Source organism: Bacillus rossius, chromosome 13, assembly GCF_032445375.1.
Source record: "Bacillus rossius redtenbacheri isolate Brsri chromosome 13, Brsri_v3, whole genome shotgun sequence".
Taxonomy (NCBI): domain Eukaryota; kingdom Metazoa; phylum Arthropoda; class Insecta; order Phasmatodea; family Bacillidae; genus Bacillus; species Bacillus rossius.
Genome location: NC_086340.1, coordinates 12,440,996 through 12,463,819, shown reverse-complemented (window position 1 = coordinate 12,463,819; position 22,824 = coordinate 12,440,996). Strand labels below are relative to the sequence as shown.

The following is a 22,824-nucleotide window of genomic DNA, read 5'->3' as shown; positions in this document are numbered from 1 at the left end:
TTTTGCTAAGGGGGGGGGGGGGTTGAACCCCTCAACCCCCTCCCTCCCCTGGCTATGCCCCTGGTCCCTACCCATAGAATATTTCTGGTTGCACCCTGTGGTAGGCCAGGAAAATATATGCCCAGATAAAAATGTAAACTTGGTTACGCCACTTTACTATTTCACTATGGATACAGTAAACCTCATTAATAAAACCCTATTAATTTTTTCAAAACTCTTAATGCAAAGTTTTTTCACATTCCCCAGAATTTAAATACGAGTTATAATGCTAAGTAATTTGTTTAGTACAAAAGTATGGTTATTATGTAGTGCAAAACTGTTTTTGTAGTAAAGGATGGTTGATACAAGTATGCCTGATAAATGTACAGTCAAGTGGCCTAACTTTGGTCCACTTAACAGGATTTTGATTGTCCCAAGATTGTGAAATAAAAAAGTGGGCTAAATCTGTGTAATCATTTAGTCCATATATTGGAAAGGAACCAATTTTTGGAAACGTATCATGTGTTAGATGAATATAAATATTTAAAATGTTGATTTTTCTGGTGGAGCAAAGTTAACCAAGTCAGTGGTGTAACTTTGCACCATATTTTTATTTTGCTTTTATTTAACATGAAAAAGGTGGCTATTGCTGGAGAGTATAACTTTGCTCCACAAAGTAGATATTAATCTACACATATAGCTTACCATTTGTGCCAAATATCAAGTATTTTGTCAAGTTTTACCATAATTTTCGTTCAACAGTGATGATACAAAAAGTGAAAATGTATTTTCTAGATCTGTTTATTAATAGAAATAAATTTTGTAGGGTTAAATGAAGATGTTAAAATAAAACCATCACACATAATGTGTTACAATATCTCTATTTGTCAAAGTCTGCTATTTTATAACATCTGACATGACTTAATTGGTTATTGCATACTGTACAGTACATGCAACATGTTGGAACAGCTTTTCATATTTTTAAAACCACTTTTGACAATAGGAGAGGTTCATTAATTTTAAAATGTCCTCGGCCACTGACAGGTTCAATGTTACAAGGAGGTATCTTACAAATAACATCACAAGCTCTGTAAAAAATTTCATCTGGATGATCTGGCCAGCGCCAGTATCCACCAGATGTAGCCATGCATTTGACTTTGTACAAAAGTTCATTTTCTTCTTCAGCTATACATGTTACTGTACCAGGAAAAGTATGGCCATCATACACTACAATTACATAGTCATTAACCTTATAACCATCTGTGCGATTAATGACTACAGTACTGGTTGTGATTATAGTGTCACTGGTACAATCTTCAATCAATACAGTAGGGCTAGCATATTCACAGGTACTATCTTCCATCAACACAGTAGGGCTAGCATGTTCACAGGTACTATCTTCCATCAACACAGTAGGGCTAGCATGTTCACTGGTACAATCTTCAAGTAACATAGTAGGGCCAGCATGTATTGTTGATGACACACAAACGTCAACTACGTCCCGACTTTCTGAAGTACTAGTACATGGAATGTGCTCGCCTTCCCTAGGCCTATTTGGTTTGATAACCTTACATCGTCCTGGAAACTTCCGAACACCACCTCTAGTTTTTGGTCCTGAGCGCGCACACAGAATTTTTTTGTCATAGAAAGTTTCTACTTCTTCTACTGATACACTCCTGCCAGGTTCAATAGGTAGTTTAAACTTTCTTGATCGTTGAACCTTATCCAGATCAGAAGAACGCACTTCTGATATGAATGATTTGAAACATTCACCTACATTGTCAGTTATCTGCAATGCTTCTTTAGCATATTGCGGCAATTTTTGGATAACCTTATCTTTATCTATGGGATGGATACCAGTTGTTAAAAACCCTTTCACTAGGTTACTTGATGCAGTTGGTTCACCCATATCTAGTGTAAACTTTAGAAGCTGACAAAAAAGTGATTTTGGAAGGGCAACACAACGTTTTCCTTCTCTGGTTTGTCTCCAATCATACAGGATTTTCCTCCAATTAGACTTTAGCGACGAAAAATATGCCACATCTAGAGGTTGGAGTAAATGAGTGGAATTGGGAATAAGCATGACGAAAGATATATTGTTTTCAGTACATAACTTTAAGGTTTTCAAAGTCAAGTGTGCTGACATGTTGTCTCCGATTAACACTTTCTTGCCTGGATGTTTCAAAGCAAAAGGAAGGAAGTGGTTCTCAAACCAATCGTCGAAGACATCCTGATCAATCCACCCATGAAGTGTTACATTTAACCTAGTGCCTGGTGGAGCACCCTTCAGCCAGTCACTCCATTTCTGTTTCCCTTTCAGGATAACATAAGGAGGAAGAAATTCTCCTAAGGCATTTCCACAAAACATTGTGGTAAAACAAGACTTTGTGCTATTCAAAATCAGTTCAGGGTGGCGCGACCCTCGTCGAAAAAGAAGTTTTTTCTTACTAGGCACATCATGGAAACCTGTCTCGTCATAGTTATAAATGTTACAAGGTAGTACACCCTCAATTTCTTTTTCTAAATGCACAAAGAAATGTTTTACCATGTCTTCACTGACTTGAGCCCGGGATCTTGAGATATTACTTGCGAACCTTTGACCTAACTCAGCTTTGTGACGCTTTAGAAACAGTCTACCCCAATCCACGCCTGGTAAATTGTTTTTAAACTGAGGCACTTTAGTGTTTGTTGAATCTAAGTAACCTTTTACGATAAAGCGCACATCACACATTGATAAAGGCATTCCAAATTCACTGCATGTTATAACATGGTTTACAAAACTCTGCTCTTCTATCTCGGTAAACGCCTGAGGCCTGCCTATTGCTTTTTCGTGGCATCGCTTTAACTTGTTGCGAATTGTGTTCCTTGGTATACCATACTCTCTTTCTGCTTGGCGATGACCAATTTTACCTGCTTTGATATCCTCTAATACCTGCTGTAGAACAGCATCAGTATATGATTTATATGGCCTGGTACCAGGTAACTTCTTTTTCCTCAGCTCAGACATTGTACAGTCTTCTGTAAACAAATAATACAGTACAATAAGTAATATTTTGAAATCACCGCATTTACAGTTTCAATCACTTAGGCCTAAATTAGCATTCTTTGTACCGTAAATACAGTATCTTTTTTACAATATTTAAACATTAAAATAGGCTGTGAAAAGATTTTGGTTTGTATCAAAATATTAGGTTTACAATATAATATTTGGTAAATTACACAGTCACATAGGCCTACAAAACATCTCAGAAACACAAATTGTGTGTAACTTTGAGCCGGGGCAAAGTTGCCCTGAAATGTTCTGAATTGAAGGTAAGCATGCATTTGTATTATTAGTAATTTTTTCATTATTTGTTATTCCACTTTATTTACTTACCATTAAAGTGTTAACTGTGAAACAGATGGTGCTTTTTAAGAGGTGTCTCCTTGACCATCACCCTAAAAACACTGACAACTTTAAAACAACAGTCAAAATCAACTAAAAATCACAGTTGAATTCAAACATATCTTAATATAGATGAGAGGACTTGTCTGCACTACTGCCAACTTGACAGGAAAAGTGAAATTTCAGAAATGTTTACAAAAAAAATTTCTCTCCACAGAATAAAGAGATATTGTTAACTGTCTTTTAAAACAAAAGAAGCTAGTGGAGCAAAGTTACACCCACTGGCACAAAGTTGCCCTACATGACTGTAAAGAAACAATGTGATGCCAAGTAAAATAATACTGTCAATGAAGATAGGTTGGGGGAAGAAAGCTTGGGAACGATATATTTTTCAAAATGATATATATTTTTTTGTAAGTAGGTTTCAAACTTTGAGCCACACAACACAAATACAGCACTCGTAAATTTGTATTTAATGATTCCTAAAAAAATTTACATTTGTTGTTGTATTAAACTGTGTGCAAGTTTCCTTGAAGCCAAAGACGAAAAATCCTCGCTAACGCGTGAGATAAAAAAAAGAGAGGTCAAATTGTTCCATCTCTCACTCGCACTCTCTAGTCATGACGGAGAGGCCCGAGAATTGCCTAAGACCCTTTGTTCCTTTTTTATGTATTTTTTGATTCTCCACAACTTTTGTTTGAAACTTTTTTCGCTTTTACACCTAGATTCAGAGAAAAACTGAGTGAAACCAAATTTTAACCTTTTTCTCCAAAAACTTCACGTCCAATTTCAAAAAAATAACACCAATCGACTCAGCGTCCTCGAATTACCCTTATATCAAGTTTTCAGGTCTGCTGGTGAAAAGTGTTTACTTTGCCTCTTACTGACTGGCCTACTCCACCTACCGTTTGTCTACTGTTGCTGCTCCATCTCGTCATGTCTATAAGAATTTAAACCCCAATTCATTCACAGACAAAATTATCATAAAGATATTCTTAGACATGAGCCTAGATCCTGGGGGGTGGGGGGAGGAGGCTGGGCCTCCCCTGGAACTAAGAAGCCCCTCGGTGATAAGGCCCGCTTGCACTTCAAAAATTGTGGCTGTAACAGGATTTATAAACGTAAACGTCAACACTACGTTTAATGGAAAACTTTCCTCAAGTTTTATGATTATTGTACACATATAAGCCAAAACATAGTCAGTATACAACATACAAGTAGATATCCTATCTAGATATGATTTGTTGGTTAAAATTCTCGTGAAAAAAGATTGGAAAGGGAGGGGGGGGGGGGAGCCTGCAATTTTCTAGTCACCCTTTCGATTTCTACAGTTTTGTACCCTTGTTCTTAGATACCTAAAATAAAAATTAATTCAATGTGAATGATATTAAGTGTTTTTCATTGTTTATGATCTATAATTCAATAATATAAAATTCTATATTATTGCATATTATATTAGGTAGGTACAATGTAAGTAAGGTAGCATATATTATTAGTATCAATATTATTGAATTAATTTTAGGACTCTGTAATTTTATCTTTCTACCTAAATGTAAACTATATTTCGGTTTTTAACTGTAAGAAAGCTGCATCACTTCTTTCAGCTGCTTTTCATAATGTTGGAAGGAAAATATGGGAAATTCTGGCCAATTAGCATTGACGAAGCGCTAGACACTAGGTACTGAAATGCTGTTAAGCTACCTATTTACCACGCCACTAGATGGGCCTACTGCCCTACTATAAAAACGTAGGTGCACTCGACGTCATGAGTTTCGGTGACAGAACTTGTCTCTCGTATTTCTTACAAGTTTACAATTCGTTGAAGCATGTGCGTTTGTGTGTGTTTTTTTATGTGTGTACAACATCTACAGACCTTGGTGTGTGTATATAGGTACCTATGTGTATATAATATATATTGCGTGTGTCTTTGCTAACTCCTTTTATTTTTAATGAGGAGGCAGAAACCGAAAGACGTCAACTTGGTTTTATCAGTTTTTAGGTTATAACAATTTTATATCATTAGATTATTAAATTTTATCTTCGTTAAAGCATGATAATTAATTCAATGAAACACATAGTCACTGGCTGCCACAAATAGTTTTTCATTTGAATGCAATGTCATTTAGTATTTAATTCAATTTTGTGAATGACATCATAATATTGTCAATATGCACTATGTGTTGGTTTTTGTAAGGAATATTTTCAATTTCAAATTATAAAAAAAATAGTTGAAGCCAATATGGCGTCTTATGGTTCCTACCTCTCCCATAAATTTGTATTCAATTTAGGTATTTGCTGTAGTAAATGTTGATTACTGGCTCTGTTTGAGTCTTTGCTTGTCTAACCAAATATCGTAATAAAACAATATGGTTAAATCTGACGAATTATCACTGGTGAAGCGCGAGACAATGTACTTACTGCATTCTTTCAAGCTATTTTCATTCCACGCCGCTAGATGGCATTACTCTCGTGCAGTTAAAAATGTAATTACATTCTACGTCGTCAGGTTTGCTGACATCACTTTTCTCACGTATTTCTAACGAGTTTCCTATATTGTTCCTAGTAACAATGTTTAGTCTATCTGAGCCACTGAGCCTCTCTTGTTAGTAGTTGTAGTTGAGATGCCGACCTCTGTTGCTAATTCGGATGCACACAGCTTACGGTACGAGGGGTCCTGGGTTAGAGTCTCGAGTAAGGCGTGGGCGTGAGATTTACATACATACAGCTATTTGATTGCTAACGGAAAAATTCAGAGATTGCATACAACGAAAATTTATCTATGGCCGTGGGCTTCTAACTGTAGGCTACCCTCATCATCCAAATAAAAAAGTAGTCTAGAGCATGTCTCGAAGAATACGGCTCATGGAGGTATAATGTGTACAATATTTGCCATGTTAATATGTACTTGGAAGACAAAATGAGAACATACACCCCCACCCCTTTTTCTGTCACCATAACAAAACTATTTTTTGGTTAAAGGTAATTTATTGTAAATGTATTGTACCTATGTTTATTTAGCATGATGGCATCTTTACGATTCTTTCTACCGAGTTATTTTCAAGAGATTAAAACAATTTATTGCATACCTACCTATTAGTTTTTATACAGCATTTTATACAGTATTTGCGAAGGACACGGCTACAACCCAGAAGCCAAGCTACCGTACTTCAGACAATGGTCGTGAAAGCCTGCGAACATTATGATGATTTACGTTGCTATCAATTGCTAAGGACCCTGTTATACGGGACTCTGAACTACTTCAGGTAAACATGTTCTACTTTTGCTTGCCGTTACACACAGTCTGAACATGTTTCGTTCTGATGCCATTTCTCATTCAACCTAAACAGGTTGGCAAAGTAGTTCAGAACGACGTCTGTTCTACGTAAGCCTCAGATTGGTTGTTCAGTGTTGGAAGTATAAACAGTCCTTTAAAAATTCAAGATGTGGAATGTCCCTGGCACAAGTTCGTGTAGTAAATACAAACAGGTAAATAGTTTATTGTTTTAAAATTTATGCTCGCGGTAATTCTCAAACAGAGGTACTTGGTCAAATAAATAGGATCCATAACACAATCATTCTATGACAGTAGACAGACAATCGGATTTTTAGTTGTACACACTTTATACCAACTACTGTGTGACCGTACCGCACATTTTTTAACATGCTTACTTAAACCTGTTCACCGATAAAAAATTTGCGATAGGTATCTCAGTGAAGGCAGTATGTTATTGTGGGTAATGCAAGGCTAGCTGTAACAACACCTGACCTACAAATTATACAGAAGTGATGCATGTTAATAATGGTAGTTAAACTGTCCAGAACCCCTTGTTGATGTATATTTTAGAATACACTGATTATTATTTTATTTTTTCTAATCACTCTCCAAAAAAAAAAAAATTCTCGCATCCACCACTGCCTTGCACTATGTTCTAAAGTGCATAAAATTAAACTTTAACTGCTGTTATTTTTTTTCTTTTAAGATATAAGCCTTGTCCAGATTTACTAGTGATATTTGTGTTTTATCGTGGATATAATTGCTGGAACGAAAATAATATATAATGAATATTTTTTAACAATCAGAGAAAACATAATTAAATATAATCATTTTTTTATTTAGCAGCAGACTGATGCTATCGTATTAGAAAATGAAAACTGACAGTACTCACCAATAGTTGTGAAAATTTTGCGAGTGTTTGTAATACTGAGCGTCCGTCTTGCGATTAACCAATCAGCCACCACGCCGAATGCTATGGAGGCGACCCACATGGCGATGTAAGGTATGCTGGACAGGTATCCATTCTGCAACATAAGTAGGTATCAATATTTATTTTGTGCAAACCAGATACTTTACAGCGAACATTTTAAACACGGGTAGCGCACAGTGAAGTATGAACGTTGATGTCTACAACACAAAAAATGGGGGGGGGGGGCCCTTTTATGATATTTAGTTGCGATTTGTAATGTAACTAAGTAGGTAAAGACAGGTACTTGGTAAACACAGAACAAGTGGAACTCAATTGAATGTGTACTTAACAGAAAAATTTCCCCAAATAGAATTTGAATGCTAAAATATTGTTACGAGGATACTAGAGACGAGGCAACGAGGCAGGCCAGTCAGCCCAGAGCGCCGGCCAGCGCAGCGGGAGGGGGGGGGGGGTCCATGGGAGCCCCCTCCCGGACAGGTAGGCCCGTCTCTCTGCAGTAATCCGATTAGGAGCGGCGCCTCTCTACTTATCCCTCGAGGATTCGTCACGTTCCCAGAGCCCCGTCTGCGTGAAGCGGCGTAACTAGGACGCCTTTGTTCTCGGAGCTTCTCTAGTGTTTAGTCCGGGGATTGCGATGGTGCGACGCCTCGGAGGGGCTACGGGACCTTTTTTCAGGTCGGGGCCTCCCAGTTATGTAAGACAACGCCGACCTCCGGTGAGTGAGTGACACGGGCTGGTGGCTTAACGGGCGATACGAGAGCAGTGAAGTGAAGAGGGTGGAGCGAGCCCTCAGCGATCGGTTGCGAACTAAAAGCAAACGGTCTTCGTGTGCGAAGATCAGTGGATAGGGGGCTGAAGCATCGGGGATTGTGTTGTGTGCGCGGCGGACGAGAAAGTAGTGCGAGGCAGTGTGTTGGGGACAGAGGTGTGAGGTAAAGAGACGAGCAGTAGCCACTGTCGAGCCGAGCTCCAGTGGAAATTGTAAACTTCTGACTTAAGGGGCCCGCCTCGTCAGGGGTGTATCTGTGTTAGTGAGGCGGGATGATAAGCGCGACGCTCGCCGGTGCTTCCAGCGCGGTATAGCCTCTAAGCTCAAGGCTCTGAACTGGCGCGCATTCGTCTCGTCGTCACATGATAACTGTGAAATTTGAGCGGTGACCGTAACATTATATGGCGGAGAAATGAAGATAAAGGTGTTATGCAAGCTCCTTAAGTGCTTTCAAGAATCTGTACTGATTGTTTTATGCCTAAAAATTACTCTGAAAACACGCGTTTTAGGCATTTTAACGCTTCTAAAAATACAGTTTAAAAACTTAATCCGAAATTAAAAGAACTTTTCGGCCCTCAGCGAACTCTTAAATGCTATTCGTAAATAGGCCCCACTCGGATATCTTGAGTAGTTTTGAAATCGCGTTGTTTTTCCTGAAGCTCTGCACACCGTATGTGTGTCCAGGTAGGCGGGCCCCTTAATGAGTAATTATTTTGCGGACAAACATTTCGAGTGTCATAATTTAATATTTTAATAATTAGTTAGTAAAATGAAACTTTATATAATAATTGGACTATTCTTACCGAATATGTTTTTCCACTTATAACAATATACAAAACCAAATTGTTACATAAACATAATAGAAACGTGCCTTGGTAGGAATATTAAAAATATAATTGTATATTTATTTTTGCTGAGAAATACTTACACAGTTATTAAATATAATTTATTCAAGTTGATTAGGGATCGTCCATTAATCACGTGAGGATCGAAAAGGGGGGGGGGGGGGGGGTCGGGAAAAATCACGAAATATCACAAGGGGGGAGGGGGTGTGTGTGTAGAGATATATCACGTGTATTTATTTTTTCGCGCGATTTCTACTAAACCGAAAAGCGACGCGTGACCTTGACTCGCCGTAGCCAGGCAACAATATCCCCGCCCGCCGCAACATGAACCACCCGGCTCGGCTTGCCAATCGCCAGTAAGACTGATTTTGGCGCCGAATACATGCGTATATCACATATAAGCCTTTCCTTTATTATTTTTATGCCAGTGAGAATAAACCTGAATTGTACCATTGATTCAATGATTGTACTAAGCCCTGGAAGAAAAAAAAGTCTGCTACTCTACATGCTTAACGAAAAGAATTTCTAGTTTTCCCTTACGGATTTGGTTATAATTTTTGTACGTATCTTTTTTTTTTCCATACCTACATAAAAAACTTACCTTTTTATATATTACATATCATTTGCATACATCATTTATCATATATTAAAGCAATGGTAAAACAAGTTTACATGTTTGCAGTTTGTATTGCATTCGACGAAAAAAGAATGTGAAGATTCAATAGCACTGAGTGTCTTTTCTGTACTACAACTTTATTTACTCTGTGGTCCATTCTGTTAATCCCCCGCAGAGCACATGCTAATAAATTGGCACGTGGTTTTGCTTTTCTCACAGTCTACGCTGTAATTTTTTTTTTGACGTGACAACGTCTAATAAATCGACGACGCCGGCTGCACGCACGAAAAAGTGTCCCGTTACACACATTGTCCCGTTTAGCTGTGTCCCGTTACGCTCATTTTATATTGCTCTTTGCTAACCTGAACCTCCTAGCATTGCGACCGAGTCCGTGTCGTAATTCTGTTTTCATGCATTTCAATGTAACATTTTCATTGCTTTTTGCTAACCCGTTCCTCCTAGCATTGCTGCAGAGTCGGTGGCCCAAATATATTATTTTTGACTGCATCTTGGTGTTGGGTAAGCCATTTTCCTTCACATCATCCTTGAAACACTCCCATTCGTTTCCTACTTTTCCTATCATCGTCCTATCCTTAACAGAATAACACAGATTGGAAGAAGTTAAATAGCAAACATGTATAAAAGTTACCTATAGTTAAAATAATCTGTTCGTTAAAGTAATAAACATATTTGAATTAATGACTGCAAATAAAAGTAAATTTATCAATTAAATTGTATATTTCATTTCACTCCTTTGTATCCATACAAAATAGTGATAATTCAATAAAAATTATTCAATTTTATTCATAAAAGTAAGCTATGCAATCATTTCATCAGTGTTTTGTTATGACGTCACGTTAAACTGTCGTCCGTAAACCGACTTTACAGACAACCAATTTTTTTTTTGTAAATGGAACAGAAATATTAATTTTAAATTATAGATATTTGAAAAATATTACGTTTACTTGAGAACAACTGTATCACTACAAAATAGTGTTTGCAGTAAAACAGGATTCGGATTATTACACGGGCATTTACGCTTTGTGTTGTCCCAGTACCTCCAATAGTTGAAAGTCATTTGTAAACCGTTCCCTGACTAGCTTTGCAGTATTGACTGCGCACCCAAATAAGCATGACACAACAAAATAAAGTAAAATTGTTGAATATTCTATTATAATTTCCATGGTTAAAAAATTTATGCTTGAATGAAACATCAATCGAAATATAAAATTATGCGCCAATTTCTAAATAAATGCTCAGTATTATCTCGAGAAACTTATTTAGTACACACGAAAATAACCATAGCTACGTGTTATAAAAATTTACAATATCGTTCTTGTAATATTGCAAACTATTTCTTGGGAACTTTTCAAAGGAATCTGTTATTAAATTACAAAAGGACATTTATGTGGTTTTTGACGTGACGTCTAATAAATCAATGAACGCCGGCTGCACGCACGAAAAAAGTGTCCCGTTATGCACATTGCCCCGTTACGCTCATTGTACAATTGCGCCGCATCTATCCGATTGGAACAACCATCGATTTGACTTTTTCGAGGCACATTAAAATTGAAACACTCCCATTCGTTTCCTACTGTTTCTATCATCGTCCTATCCTTAACAGAATGACACAGATTGGAAGAAGTTAAATAACAAACATGTATAAAAGTTATAGTTAAAATAATCTGTTCGTTAAAGTAATAAACATTTGAATTAATGAGTGCAAATAAAAGTAAATTTATCAATTAAATCGTAGATTTCATTTCACTCCTTCTTTGTATCCATAACAAATAGTGATAATTCAATTAAAAAATATTCAATTTTATTCATAAAAGTATGCAATCATTTCATCAATGTTTTGTTTATGACGTCACGTTAAACTATCGTCCGTAAACCAACTTTACAGACAACCAATTTTTTTTTTTTTTTTTTTTTTTTTAACGTCTTGGGTCGTTTTTACTTGCCGGAAACAGTATGGCGGATGGTCGTTCTACTCGTGGGAGCGAGATGCTCTCCAGCTAACGAGCTTATGCTCTCGATGTAACTCCTCTCGAGGAGGAGTGGTGACGGAAAATGTCTGCTTTTGGTTGTTTTTTTTTTTTTTTTCGTTCTCTTCTGTTTTTGGAAAACTATTGTGTTTGTTTCGTCTTTTTGTTTTGCTGTGTTTTTGTCTCGTTTTAACTGTTGTGCTGAATTTTTTGGGTTTGGTATTTTTGTGCTGTCATCATTTGTGGCGGTTTTTTCGTTTTGTTAGTCCACTTTTCTTTGTTTTTCTTTGTTTGTTGACCATATTCCTGTTGTGGAGTATTGTGTGGTGTTTATATCCTGTTGACAACAGCAATTTTTTGCTTAATTTGTGTTTTTGTCATTTGTGTTTTTTGTAGTTTTCTTCTACAGACATACATGTGCATAGCAATGGCGTATGTCCAAAAGCTTAGCCTACATCAAGTCATGAACTCCCATTGCACAAATCTTCAAAGATAAAGTCCTCTGTGTATTTTGCTGCGATCGTCTACTTCTGTGTTGTTCGCAATTTTCAGTGGATCGTGATTTACAGGGCAATATAAATAACTCATTTACCACGCATTACACATAAAAAATGTTGCTCGTATATTAAATGCATGGAAGAGACTGTGAGTAGAACAAAACCCACTGAGTGAAAGCTTAAAGTGAGTTTAGGCCACGCCACCTGTTTACTGTACATAATTCTAGTTTTGAACTAACTAACCCCAATTTGTTTGGCATGTCAAGGCATAAATCATATCTCCCAGACCTCCTGTATATTGTTACTACCACAAATTTACTAACGGGCTCTAGTCTGTTAGCACCGCGAGGAAGTAACTTATTATTTCACTACAACCATTTTTACCGGTTCCGGTAACTTTCTTCATTGTTTCGTTAGCTGTTGCCTACGTGAGTTTTTTTTCTTTGAAGAAGTATTTATTTTTGTGTTTAATGAGCAAATGTTCATTTTTATTGGTTTTTGTCCATTTTGTTAAAGTAATTTCGTTAGGATGCTAAAATGAAACTGAAATCGTTTGCTAAATGGACGCCAAGTGTTGATTTGGATTGGTAGTTAGCGATGCTAACCGCACGGCCAAGAGGCCATATTGCCAAGTCGCCGCCTGAGTATTGGAGTGTTCTATGTCCACTTTTTAGGTTTTTTATGCTATGGACACGAAATTAATATTAGTATTCATTTGTACTATATCCACACACGTCTACGCACATAAAAATGTTTGTTCTTAATTTAAGACCAATGTTATTTTGTTCTATGTCATGGTATTCATAGTTATTTGAACTTTCAAATGCTTATATCTCAGTTCCTACTTCAATGGACATAGAGCACTCCAATTCTCAGGCGACGAAGTGTTGAGTGGGTATCGGGTGTTCCGAGCAGTCCCGGAGGACGGTCGAAGGTGCACGACGATGACGTGGCGGAGTGACGCGCGGAGCTGTGGCGCGCGAGACTGGGAGACGAGAAGAGTCTAGCGGCAGCAATGCTACCTTCCTGCAACTGGCTGCAAATGCCGCACCGCTCACGCTCGTTCCGGGGCCGGCGGCACGATCATATATGTCATCTAAAACTTTTAATTATCAACTATGGCCTCGTGGCTGAGCGCTCAGCGGCGCTATCATCTATACGTAAGGTTGACGGTTCGAATCTCGGCAGGTACGAACTTTTTTTTGTACGTGTAAAAATAAATACGATCACGTAACATTTCAAAAGTAATAAATATATTTGAATAATGAATGCAAATAAAAGTATATTTATTAATTAAATTGTAATTTTCAGGTAAGGACATGATATTCGGTTAGGTTAGCTACATTATAAATACTTTAAAACTTTGTGGACGGTTGATTTGGTTAGGATAGCTACATTAAAGATACTGTGAAATCATGTAAACTGTTTCCTAGCGCTGGATAGCTACATATTAAAAAGTTATTTGTTAAGCAACCATAAAATGATTTTACAGTAATTTTAATGTAGCTATACTTACCTAATATAACCAACCATCCACTAAACAGTCTATGTGGCATTTTTATACCGGAGAGAAAAAAACGCGCGCTTAAAAATAAAAAAAAAAAAACATCCAGGGGGTAGGCGCTCCCGATCGGCTAACTTCGGAAAGGATCGGCATTTGCGGCCAGTTGCAGGAAGGTAGCATTGCTGTCGCTAGACTCTTGTGCGTGCGCGCGAGCCTGTGAGACGGGACTTGCGAGCCGGCGACGACGACGGCAACAATGGGCCGGCGAGAGCTGGCGGCAGACCGCGACCCGCGTGGGCGACCAGCTGGGGCCCCAGTCAACGCATATCAAGTAAGGAGTCGCGCACATACAGTGGCGTGCTCAGGATTTTGCTCTGGGGGGAGAGGGAGGGGGGGGGGGGGGGTCAGGCAGAAGGCTAGGGCCTTTCCGGGGGGGGGCCTGGGGGGGGGGGGGGTTATGGAATACCCCTCAGCTAGGTGGGGGGGGGGGGGGGGGGTCCGGTGGTCCTCCCCCGGGAAAATTTTGAAAAAATACGTGTTCAATATTGCTGATTTAGGCTATCTAAAAATACTTGCCGTAACTTCATAAAAGTCAGTTTTATGAAGTCAGTTTACTCCAACATTCTTTAATTTGTGAGTATCGGAAATATTTTTAATTTACTGCGTTTAATTTTTGTTGTTTATCATGAAAACGTTTTTAGAATAATAAGGCAAAATAAAACAAACTTTTCTTTTTTTTAGAAAGTGAACTAAGTTTAATTAAACATTTATGCTTGTGTCATTGAATTTTTTTTAATACCATACTAAATATTTTTTTTAATTTTATGAATTTAATATTAAAATATTTTTAGCCCGGGGGGGGGGGGGGTCCGGTCCCGCTCGTCCCCCCCCCCCCCACCCCCCCCCCCCCCCTAGCCACGACACTGCGCACATACACCTTGTTGCCAGAACAGGCGAAGGGCGGGCCCGTGTCTTACTAGTTTTTGAAGTGGACGTACTTTTTTTTTTTATGCTTTTTAGGATGCTTTTTACGAGAGGTGCAACATTACCCACTTAGGCCGTGATTGCTCGAGACAGACAGCAGGCAAACGAGTTCATGCATAATACCGTGAAAGTGCGCGCACAGGAACTATAGAGACTCAAGGACCTTTCATTTAATATTTTGTTTTGCCAATCAAGTGAATTTAATGTAAAATGTAAATATAGAGTTATAGTTTAATGTTCCTAGGAGTTAAGTTTGAATCATGCTGCCCAGTAACAGCCATGAGAGAATTAAAGAATTTGAATCCTGCTCTTACATTGTTTGGTTTTAAAGCCTCTCACACTTGCGGAATGAAAAGGGGAACTATATTTTGTACAGTCGCGTGCGGTGGGATCGTGGCACCCGCGCGAAGTTTGACCCTCCTTGGGGCGAGAGTGTGAGGACAGATGGTTGACCGCGGTGTTGCTGGAGTAAAGCAACAGGGCGGTTACACCATACTGATAACCACACCAGTTCACAATATTTGACTTCAACAAGTAGCCAAAGCTAAGTCCCATCTTTGAATATATATATACTGTATAGAAGTCGCGAGTGGATAGGATTTACTCTACGTTTTTCAGGAGCGTGTGATGAGCAGCTTGGGAACTTCACCGCTGCAGGGCGCTGCCGTAACGCCCTGTATCGTCTTAGTTGTTATTTACACGTTAGAGCGCAGCACAGTCGCCCGCTTTCATTCCGCGCACCCCCCACCAATCATTCACTGCAGCTCAAGGTCGTTCAACGGGAGGGGGAAGGGGTGTTTGAAGAGTTCGACACTTGTCCGCTAGGGACCACCACAAGTCGATGCCCTAGAGATGGTGACGATTGCGGCGGTGAATTAACCAACTACCTCAAACCGTATTAGAAATTTTAACCTGGGCTGGCGACTTCTATACAGTATATATATTCAAAGGTCCCATGCCATGTCAAACATATATATATATATATATATATATATATATATATATATACACTAGCTGCCCGACCCGGCTTCACACGGTTGTATTAATGGGGGGGGAAATGAGACCAAATCTCTTTGTCTTATTTACAGTTATAATAAATGAAATAAAACTAAAATTAATTAATTTTGACTAAAACTTAATAAAATGCTTTGTAATGTACCGAAGAAAAAACGAATAGCACCGATGGTTTCCCGACTCTCGAGCACGCAACGTTGTCATGGAGACGAAGTACCCACTGTTTCCCGGGCTTAAACACCAATCAACATTGATAATCAGTTTATAATTAATTATAAATTTTTAAGACCATTAATCGAAATAAAAACTATCCTATTTCTCAAGTTGGAAAAAAATTACACATAAATGCCAATTTTCATCGAAATCGGTTGACTTGGTGAAGAGTTCACTGGAAACAAACATCAGGACACTGGATTTATATATATTAATATATATATACTAGCTAAACCCGGCCACGCTTTGCTGTGGCACAGTTTAATATTAATTCATTGTTTAATTTAATATTTTACTGTGCATGGCTGTGGAATGTAATAGAAGAAATAAAAATGTGTTCAGCTTAAATTTTTTTATTGTAAAGCTAATGGAAGGACTACATTCCTTGTTTTCCCATTTTTTGCATAAACATATAGATCAGATGGTTTACCGACTCTGGAGCACCCGACATATAACTGTCCATGAGAGAAGCATTCATTTTCTAAATTCAAACCGCACACTTGCAAAGATTGTCCTTGTGCTTTATTGATGGTCATAGCGAACGCAAGGCGTATTGGAAATTGAAGTCGTTTGAACTCGAACGCCATATCTGTCGGAATAAGTGGCATTCGTGGAAGTAATACGTCTTCACCTTTATGAAGTCCAATCAAAATTGTTGCTTCAATAAGATTATCCATTAATTTTTTAACTACTAATCGTGTACCATTACATAATTTAGGCTGACAGATATTTCGAAGCAATATAATTGGCACACCAATTTTCAAATTCAAAATATGTGGTGGTAATCCTGGAACATCGAGTGAATTGAGAAATTCCGTTGGAAAGTTCACTGCTTCATTTTGGTGCACTACTGAATCAATAGATTTGTATGTCATTGTTTCACCTTCGATTCTGTTTATAATACTATTGTTCATATCGTGTACGTCAACATTTTTAGCCGCTAGAATGGCTCTTTCGCTCAACCATGCATGATTTTTGAATTTTGTTAGGATGTTTTGGAATACCTTGTCTACTAATTCCTCTTTTGAATCTACGATGTTGCATAAATCAGATGATAAGCTGATTTTTCCTGTTTCTGGATTTGTAGGTACAGTGCCGTTACCAACTTCAATTAATTGTCTTGAAAATGCAGGCATGCAATTCATCAGCAGGTGTTGAGCGAGGTATCACTGGGAGCGTTTGCCTGAAATCACCGGATAGTAACACCAACACTCCCCCAAATGGATCTGGATTATTTCGCAAATATTTCAGTGTATGGTCTAATGCTTCCAATGACTTTTTGTGAGCCATTGTACACTCATCCCATACAATGATTTTGCACGTCTGAAGAACTTTTCCCATTCCTGATGTTTTTGAAATGTTACATGTTGGACTTACTGTGCATTGCATGTTTAGTGATAGTTTATCTGTATTTTTATCAATAGAGTCGAAAGAATATACTTTCAAATTAAATAAAGTTTTTTATTCTTTCTTGAAATATTTGTGTAAATCATAGTCGTCAAGGCACAATGGTCGAGTAGCCTGATGTGCTTGAACTTCGACAATATGGTACAGCATCGTCGAGCGTGGTCACAACTAAGTTGGGTGACCATGATATTTAGTTATAGAAACTTTTTTTTCCGACTTTTCCGGTGGATTTTCCCAAACTTTATTTCATATAAACACTCTTCTGTTAAGATGCAATGTTCTGTAAAAATTTCAATCCAAACCATCGTATACTTTCCGAGTTTTGCGGCCAAATACATACGGAAGCTAAATTTATATATATATATATATATATATATATATATATATATATATATATATATATATATATATATATATATATATATATATATATATATATATATATATATATATATATATATATATAAATAAAAGCACGGAAGATTAATTGCAAGCGGTCTCAACATATTTGAAATTGCAAGATGGTGAGGCCAAATTCCACGTAACGTGAACAGTGACGTACCTGGGCGATATTGAACTTCATGACGTCGTTCATGTACTTGGGCAAGTCCGTGACCATCGTGAAGAACCCCCAGTCGTGTCCGATCTGTGCGACGATGAGCCCCCACATGGGCACAGACGTGAAGATACCTCGCCACGGGATAGGCAACATGTCCTGGAAAACATTCACCATCAGCTCCTGACCCGAAAAGAAAAAGTAAAAAAAAAAAAATTGGTTTACTGTAAAGTCGGTTTACGGACGATAGTTTAACGTGACGTCATAACAAAACAATGATGAAATGATTGCATACTTTTATGAATAAAATTGAATCATTTTTATTGAATTATCACTATTTTGTATGTATACAAAGAAGGAGTGAAATGAAATCTACAATTTAATTGATAAATTTACTTTTATTTGCAATCATTAATTAAAATATGTTTATTACTTTAACGAAGAGATTATTTTAATTATAACTTTTGTACATGTTTGCTATTTAACTTTTTCCCAATCTTGTGTTATTCTGTTAAGGACAGGACGATGATAGGAAAAGTAGGAAACGAATGGGAGTGTTTCAAGTTTAATGTGCCTCGAAAAAGTCAAATCGATAATTGTTCCAATCGAGTGGAAGAGAGATAGATGCGGCGCAAGCGTACAATGAGCATAACGGGACAATGTGCGTAACGGGACAATGAGACATCCTTTTTCGTGCGTGCAGCCGGCGTTCATCGATTCATTAGACGTTGTCACGTCAATAAGTGTGGAAAACCTATTGTTGGCCACATCTTGCATGATTACATGGTAACCGGGCGAAGCCTTTTTTTCCCCTCCAGCTTAGTGCTATGTTGGTTAAACACCCAAACAATATCTGAAGTGCATTTTTGCACGGTTTTAACAGTTTTAAATTACTGTATTTTATAAAAGTTATTTTATTTTATGACGGAGAGTGTAATTCATGTGTTCTATCCATCATGATGTGGTCAAGTGCCATTTCTGAAATGTTTTGGGAGTTACAATTGGCTACGGCGAGATAAAAAAAAAATTGACTTCAACTACATTACAGCATTCCTAACTCCATGGTAGAAACTACCATCCATATTAATGTCTTTTATCATAATACTTCGCCTATTGAATACATGCCAACGTTTACTACGTGTGAATTTCACTATTTTTTTTAGGGGGTTTTCCCTTATTAATTGGCCTTGATAATATTATAGGTGTCATACAGTTATGCACAGTGTCAAGAGGGAAACATAGGAACCAATAGATGCTATCTTCGTTTCAAAAGCTTTGTTTGGCTATAACAAATTTATATCTTCCAATTTTCAACATTTTGCTTCACTAACGCATTGCAAATAATTTAATAAAATCCCTGAATTTGACACTAACTGTCAGCTTAAAAATAGTTTCCTCTGTGAATTCATTTGCTTTTGGCAATTACTTATTTTTGGGAATTACTAAAACTGTAATAATACTATCAGTAGACACTATGTCAGATATCCTCATTGACAAATGTTCAATATTAAATGTAAAAAAAGTGATAAACTTTTGAAACCAATATGGCGTCTATCGGTTCCTACCCCATTAAGATCCCTATAGTTGACTCCGACTCTTTTCGGTACTGACTCTAACTGGTCATAAATTAGCCATACCATGTTGATGGGATCGAACTTTCGACCCACCTCATGTGAGGATGGAATATTAGTCATCGAGGATCCTGAGATCCTTATGCCAGGACCCAGGACCTTCCAGGACCCTCCCTTTCTTGAACCAGGCATTGTGCCGAGGACTTACCACCTCTTTGCATATGTGTGTATAGTGTATTTGAACATTCACACGAAAGCAACTGTGTAACTACATACAAAATAGTGTTCGTAGTAATACTTTTGAGTTGTACCCGGTACCTCCAATTGTTAAAATTTATTTGTAAACCGTTCCCTGAAAAGCTTCCCGGTATTAACTGCGCATGATACAACAAAAATGAATTCAAAATTATTGAATATTCGATTGTATTTTTTTTATACTTTGGAGGGAAAAAAATTGAGTTGAATGAAACACTAATTAAAATATAAAAGTATGCGCCTATTTTCTAAAGAAATACTCGGCAACGCATTTCGTGTAAGCAAAAAAATAACCATTAGTCATGCGTTTTGCAAGGTTACAATATTTTTTTCTTGTGGTATCAGTGTTTTTTTTTTAAAGTACCTTCTAGGAGGGGAGGGAAAGGGAGCAGAGGTATAGTATAGTGGCGGGTTATTCGGTGATGTATAGTGTGTTTTGAACAGGGGGGAGTGGAATGGGGTAAAGGAGGATGGCAAGGGGTGAAGGAGGTGAAGGGGAAAAGGAGGAGGGGAAGGGCGAAAAGGAGGATGGGAAAGGGTAAAAGGAGGAGGGGAAGGGCGAAAAGGAGGATGGGAAGGGGAAAAGGAGGAGGGGAAAGGGTTAAAAGGAGGAGGGGAAAGGGTAAAAGGAGAAGGGGAAAGGGTAAAAGGAGGAGGCGAAGGGCGAAAAGGAGGAGGGGAAAGGGGAAAAGGAGGAGGGTAAGGGCGAAAAGGAGGAGTGGAAGGGGAAAAGGAGAAGGGGAAGGGCGAAAAGGAGGAGGGGAAGGGTGAAAAGGAGGAGGGGAAAGGGGAAAAGGTGGTAGGGAAGGAAGATAATGAGGTTGGGAAGGGGTAGAAAAGGGGATAGGAGGTGAAGGGGGGGGGGGGGGGGCAAAGATAAAGCCTCGCCGCGCGCCCGTCCGTCACCTTGGATCTCTCGGCGGAGCCGACGGACTCGGCGATGTACTTCTTCTCGTGGTCGCTGATGAAGGGGTGCGACGCGGGGTCGTTGTAGCAGAGCGCGACCCAGAAGAGGAACCACAGCACGCCGAGCAGGCCGAACATGTAGAAGACGCTGGGCCAGCCCCAGGAGGAGTAGTGCAGCAGCGCGCCGGAGAGCGCCGTGCCCACCACGGTGCCGACCAGCGAGCCTGCGGACAAGTCACGACAGGCGTCGGCGACATCCCAAACCTTCTCTCGTGTCCTCGACATCACACTCCAGACTCCACACGCGCCTCTTCAGGGGTGTATCTGTGTCGGTCAGGTGCAGGGGCGTAGCTGAGGGGGGGGGGGGGTTAGGGGTTCTAAACCCCCTCCCCCTTAGCCCCCATTTTTTTCTTATCTGAAAGCAGGTTAGCTAAAAGCCTGGGTGTCTTACTGCTATCACCGGCCACTGCACTGGAGGGGAAGCCGCCGATCCATCATATTGCCATCCGGGGCAGTTGGTGTGTGCGAGACCAGAAACCGAAGTTTCTATAACTCGCTTAGTGCATTGTAAATCAGGTGCACCCCACACTTTTGTAGAATCACTTGGATCAACGGGCGGGGCGCGTGTCTTGTTGGATCAGTTTGGCACACGGGCCTGTGTGCGCGCTCGGTAGGTTGTAATGCTATAAAACGTTACGTGTACCTGTTATGTGTACCGTGGAGGGGAAGAGTAAGCGAGCCCTATTTTATACCGATTCTCCTTCCCTTCCCCTACCCCTGTCGCGAGCAGAAGCTATAAGGTTGTGACGCCGTGACGGGTCCCAAGTTTTCAAATATCTTACACCTATTGTATTTAACCAGTGCGGTAATTATAAGCAGGTGGTGACTGAGTAACTCCTCAAGCTAAAGCTAATTGTTTCCAGGAAAAGGTCAGTTCTGCCGAAACCCAACCAAATTCTTCCTTTTTTTTTTTTGTATGGTCGAGCTTCGAGCATGATTCATGATTTTGATTGGACGTGGACAAGGCACTTGGATTGATTAAAATATCTTTAGCCTAATTCATTTCTTACTTCATCACTCAAACAATTTTTTTATTAAAAAATTAATAATATTTTTACCATTACCTACAATATTTAAAATTAAGTACTGAAAACTGGTCAAATAGCACTATTTTACACCTCAAAATCCAAATTTTTCCGCTTTAATAGGGGGGGGGGGCATGCTTATTAACCCCCCCCCTCCCCCCATACACAAATCCTGGCTACGCTACTGTCGGCGAGGTGGGATGATCGCTAGTGCTTCTAGCGCGGTGTCGCCTCTGAACCGGCGCGCGGTCTTCTCGTCGTCACAGGACAACTGTGAAATTTAAGCGGTGACCGTAACATTATATGGCTGAGAAATGATAAAGGTGTAATGCAAGTCCCTTAAGTGCTTACAAGAATCTGTACCGGTTGCTTCACTCCTAAAAAATTACCCTGAAAACATGCTAACTCTTCTAAAAATACAGTTAATAAACTTAATCCGAAATCAAAAGTCCTTTTTCGGCCGTCGGCGAACTTTTAAATGATTTACGTGAGCATATCGGATATCTTGAGTAGTTTTGTAATCGTGTTGTTATTTCTGAAGCTCTGCGCACCGTGTGTGTGCCCGGGCAGGCGGACCCATTTAACGTGGAATCTACACTAATATTATAAAGAGGAAAGATTTGTTTGTTTGTTTGTTTGTTTGTAATGAATAAGCTCCGAAACTACTGGTCCGATTTGAAAAAATATTTTTCCATTAGAAGCCGACATTATCCCTGATGAACATAGGCTACTTTTTACCGCGTTATTTATTAACCACATAATTTAAGCAACATATTTTAATATTTCTATCCCTGATGAACATAGGCTACTTTTTACCGCGTTATTTATTAACCACATAATTTAAGCAACATATTTTAATTTTTCTATCTTTGTAATTCAGTAACTAGCAACTGTCCGTCATCGTCGTGTCTCTCTTGACGCTCGCGTTCCCACCACCGCCTGCCACTACCGCCTGCCTCTGCTCCCGCACCACGCCCACACCCCGCTCGGCTAGATTGGCAGCAGCATTTCACCTAAGCGTCACTGCGGTGCAGGAGGGGAGTCA

The 22,824-nt window shown here is 38.9% G+C and overlaps 2 protein-coding genes across 2 annotated transcripts in view; both read right to left on the bottom strand.

Annotated features, from left to right (window-relative positions):
- LOC134538250 (putative inorganic phosphate cotransporter) overlaps positions 1–22,824 on the bottom strand; it is an 85,583-nt gene that overhangs the window by 7,595 nt on the left and 55,164 nt on the right. Inside the window, 3 exon segments of the mRNA XM_063379401.1 lie at positions 7,531–7,663; positions 17,969–18,121; positions 20,695–20,918. Coding sequence (XP_063235471.1) covers positions 7,531–7,663; positions 17,969–18,121; positions 20,695–20,918 — 510 coding nt within the window.
- Positions 707–7,451, bottom strand: LOC134538249 (uncharacterized). The gene is made up of 2 exons (XM_063379400.1): positions 3,356–7,451; positions 707–2,997 (listed from the first exon to the last, which is right to left on the bottom strand). The coding sequence occupies exon 2, from the start codon at positions 2,984–2,986 to the stop codon at positions 953–955; it is 2,034 nt and encodes a 677-aa protein (XP_063235470.1). The 5' UTR covers positions 2,987–2,997; positions 3,356–7,451; the 3' UTR covers positions 707–952.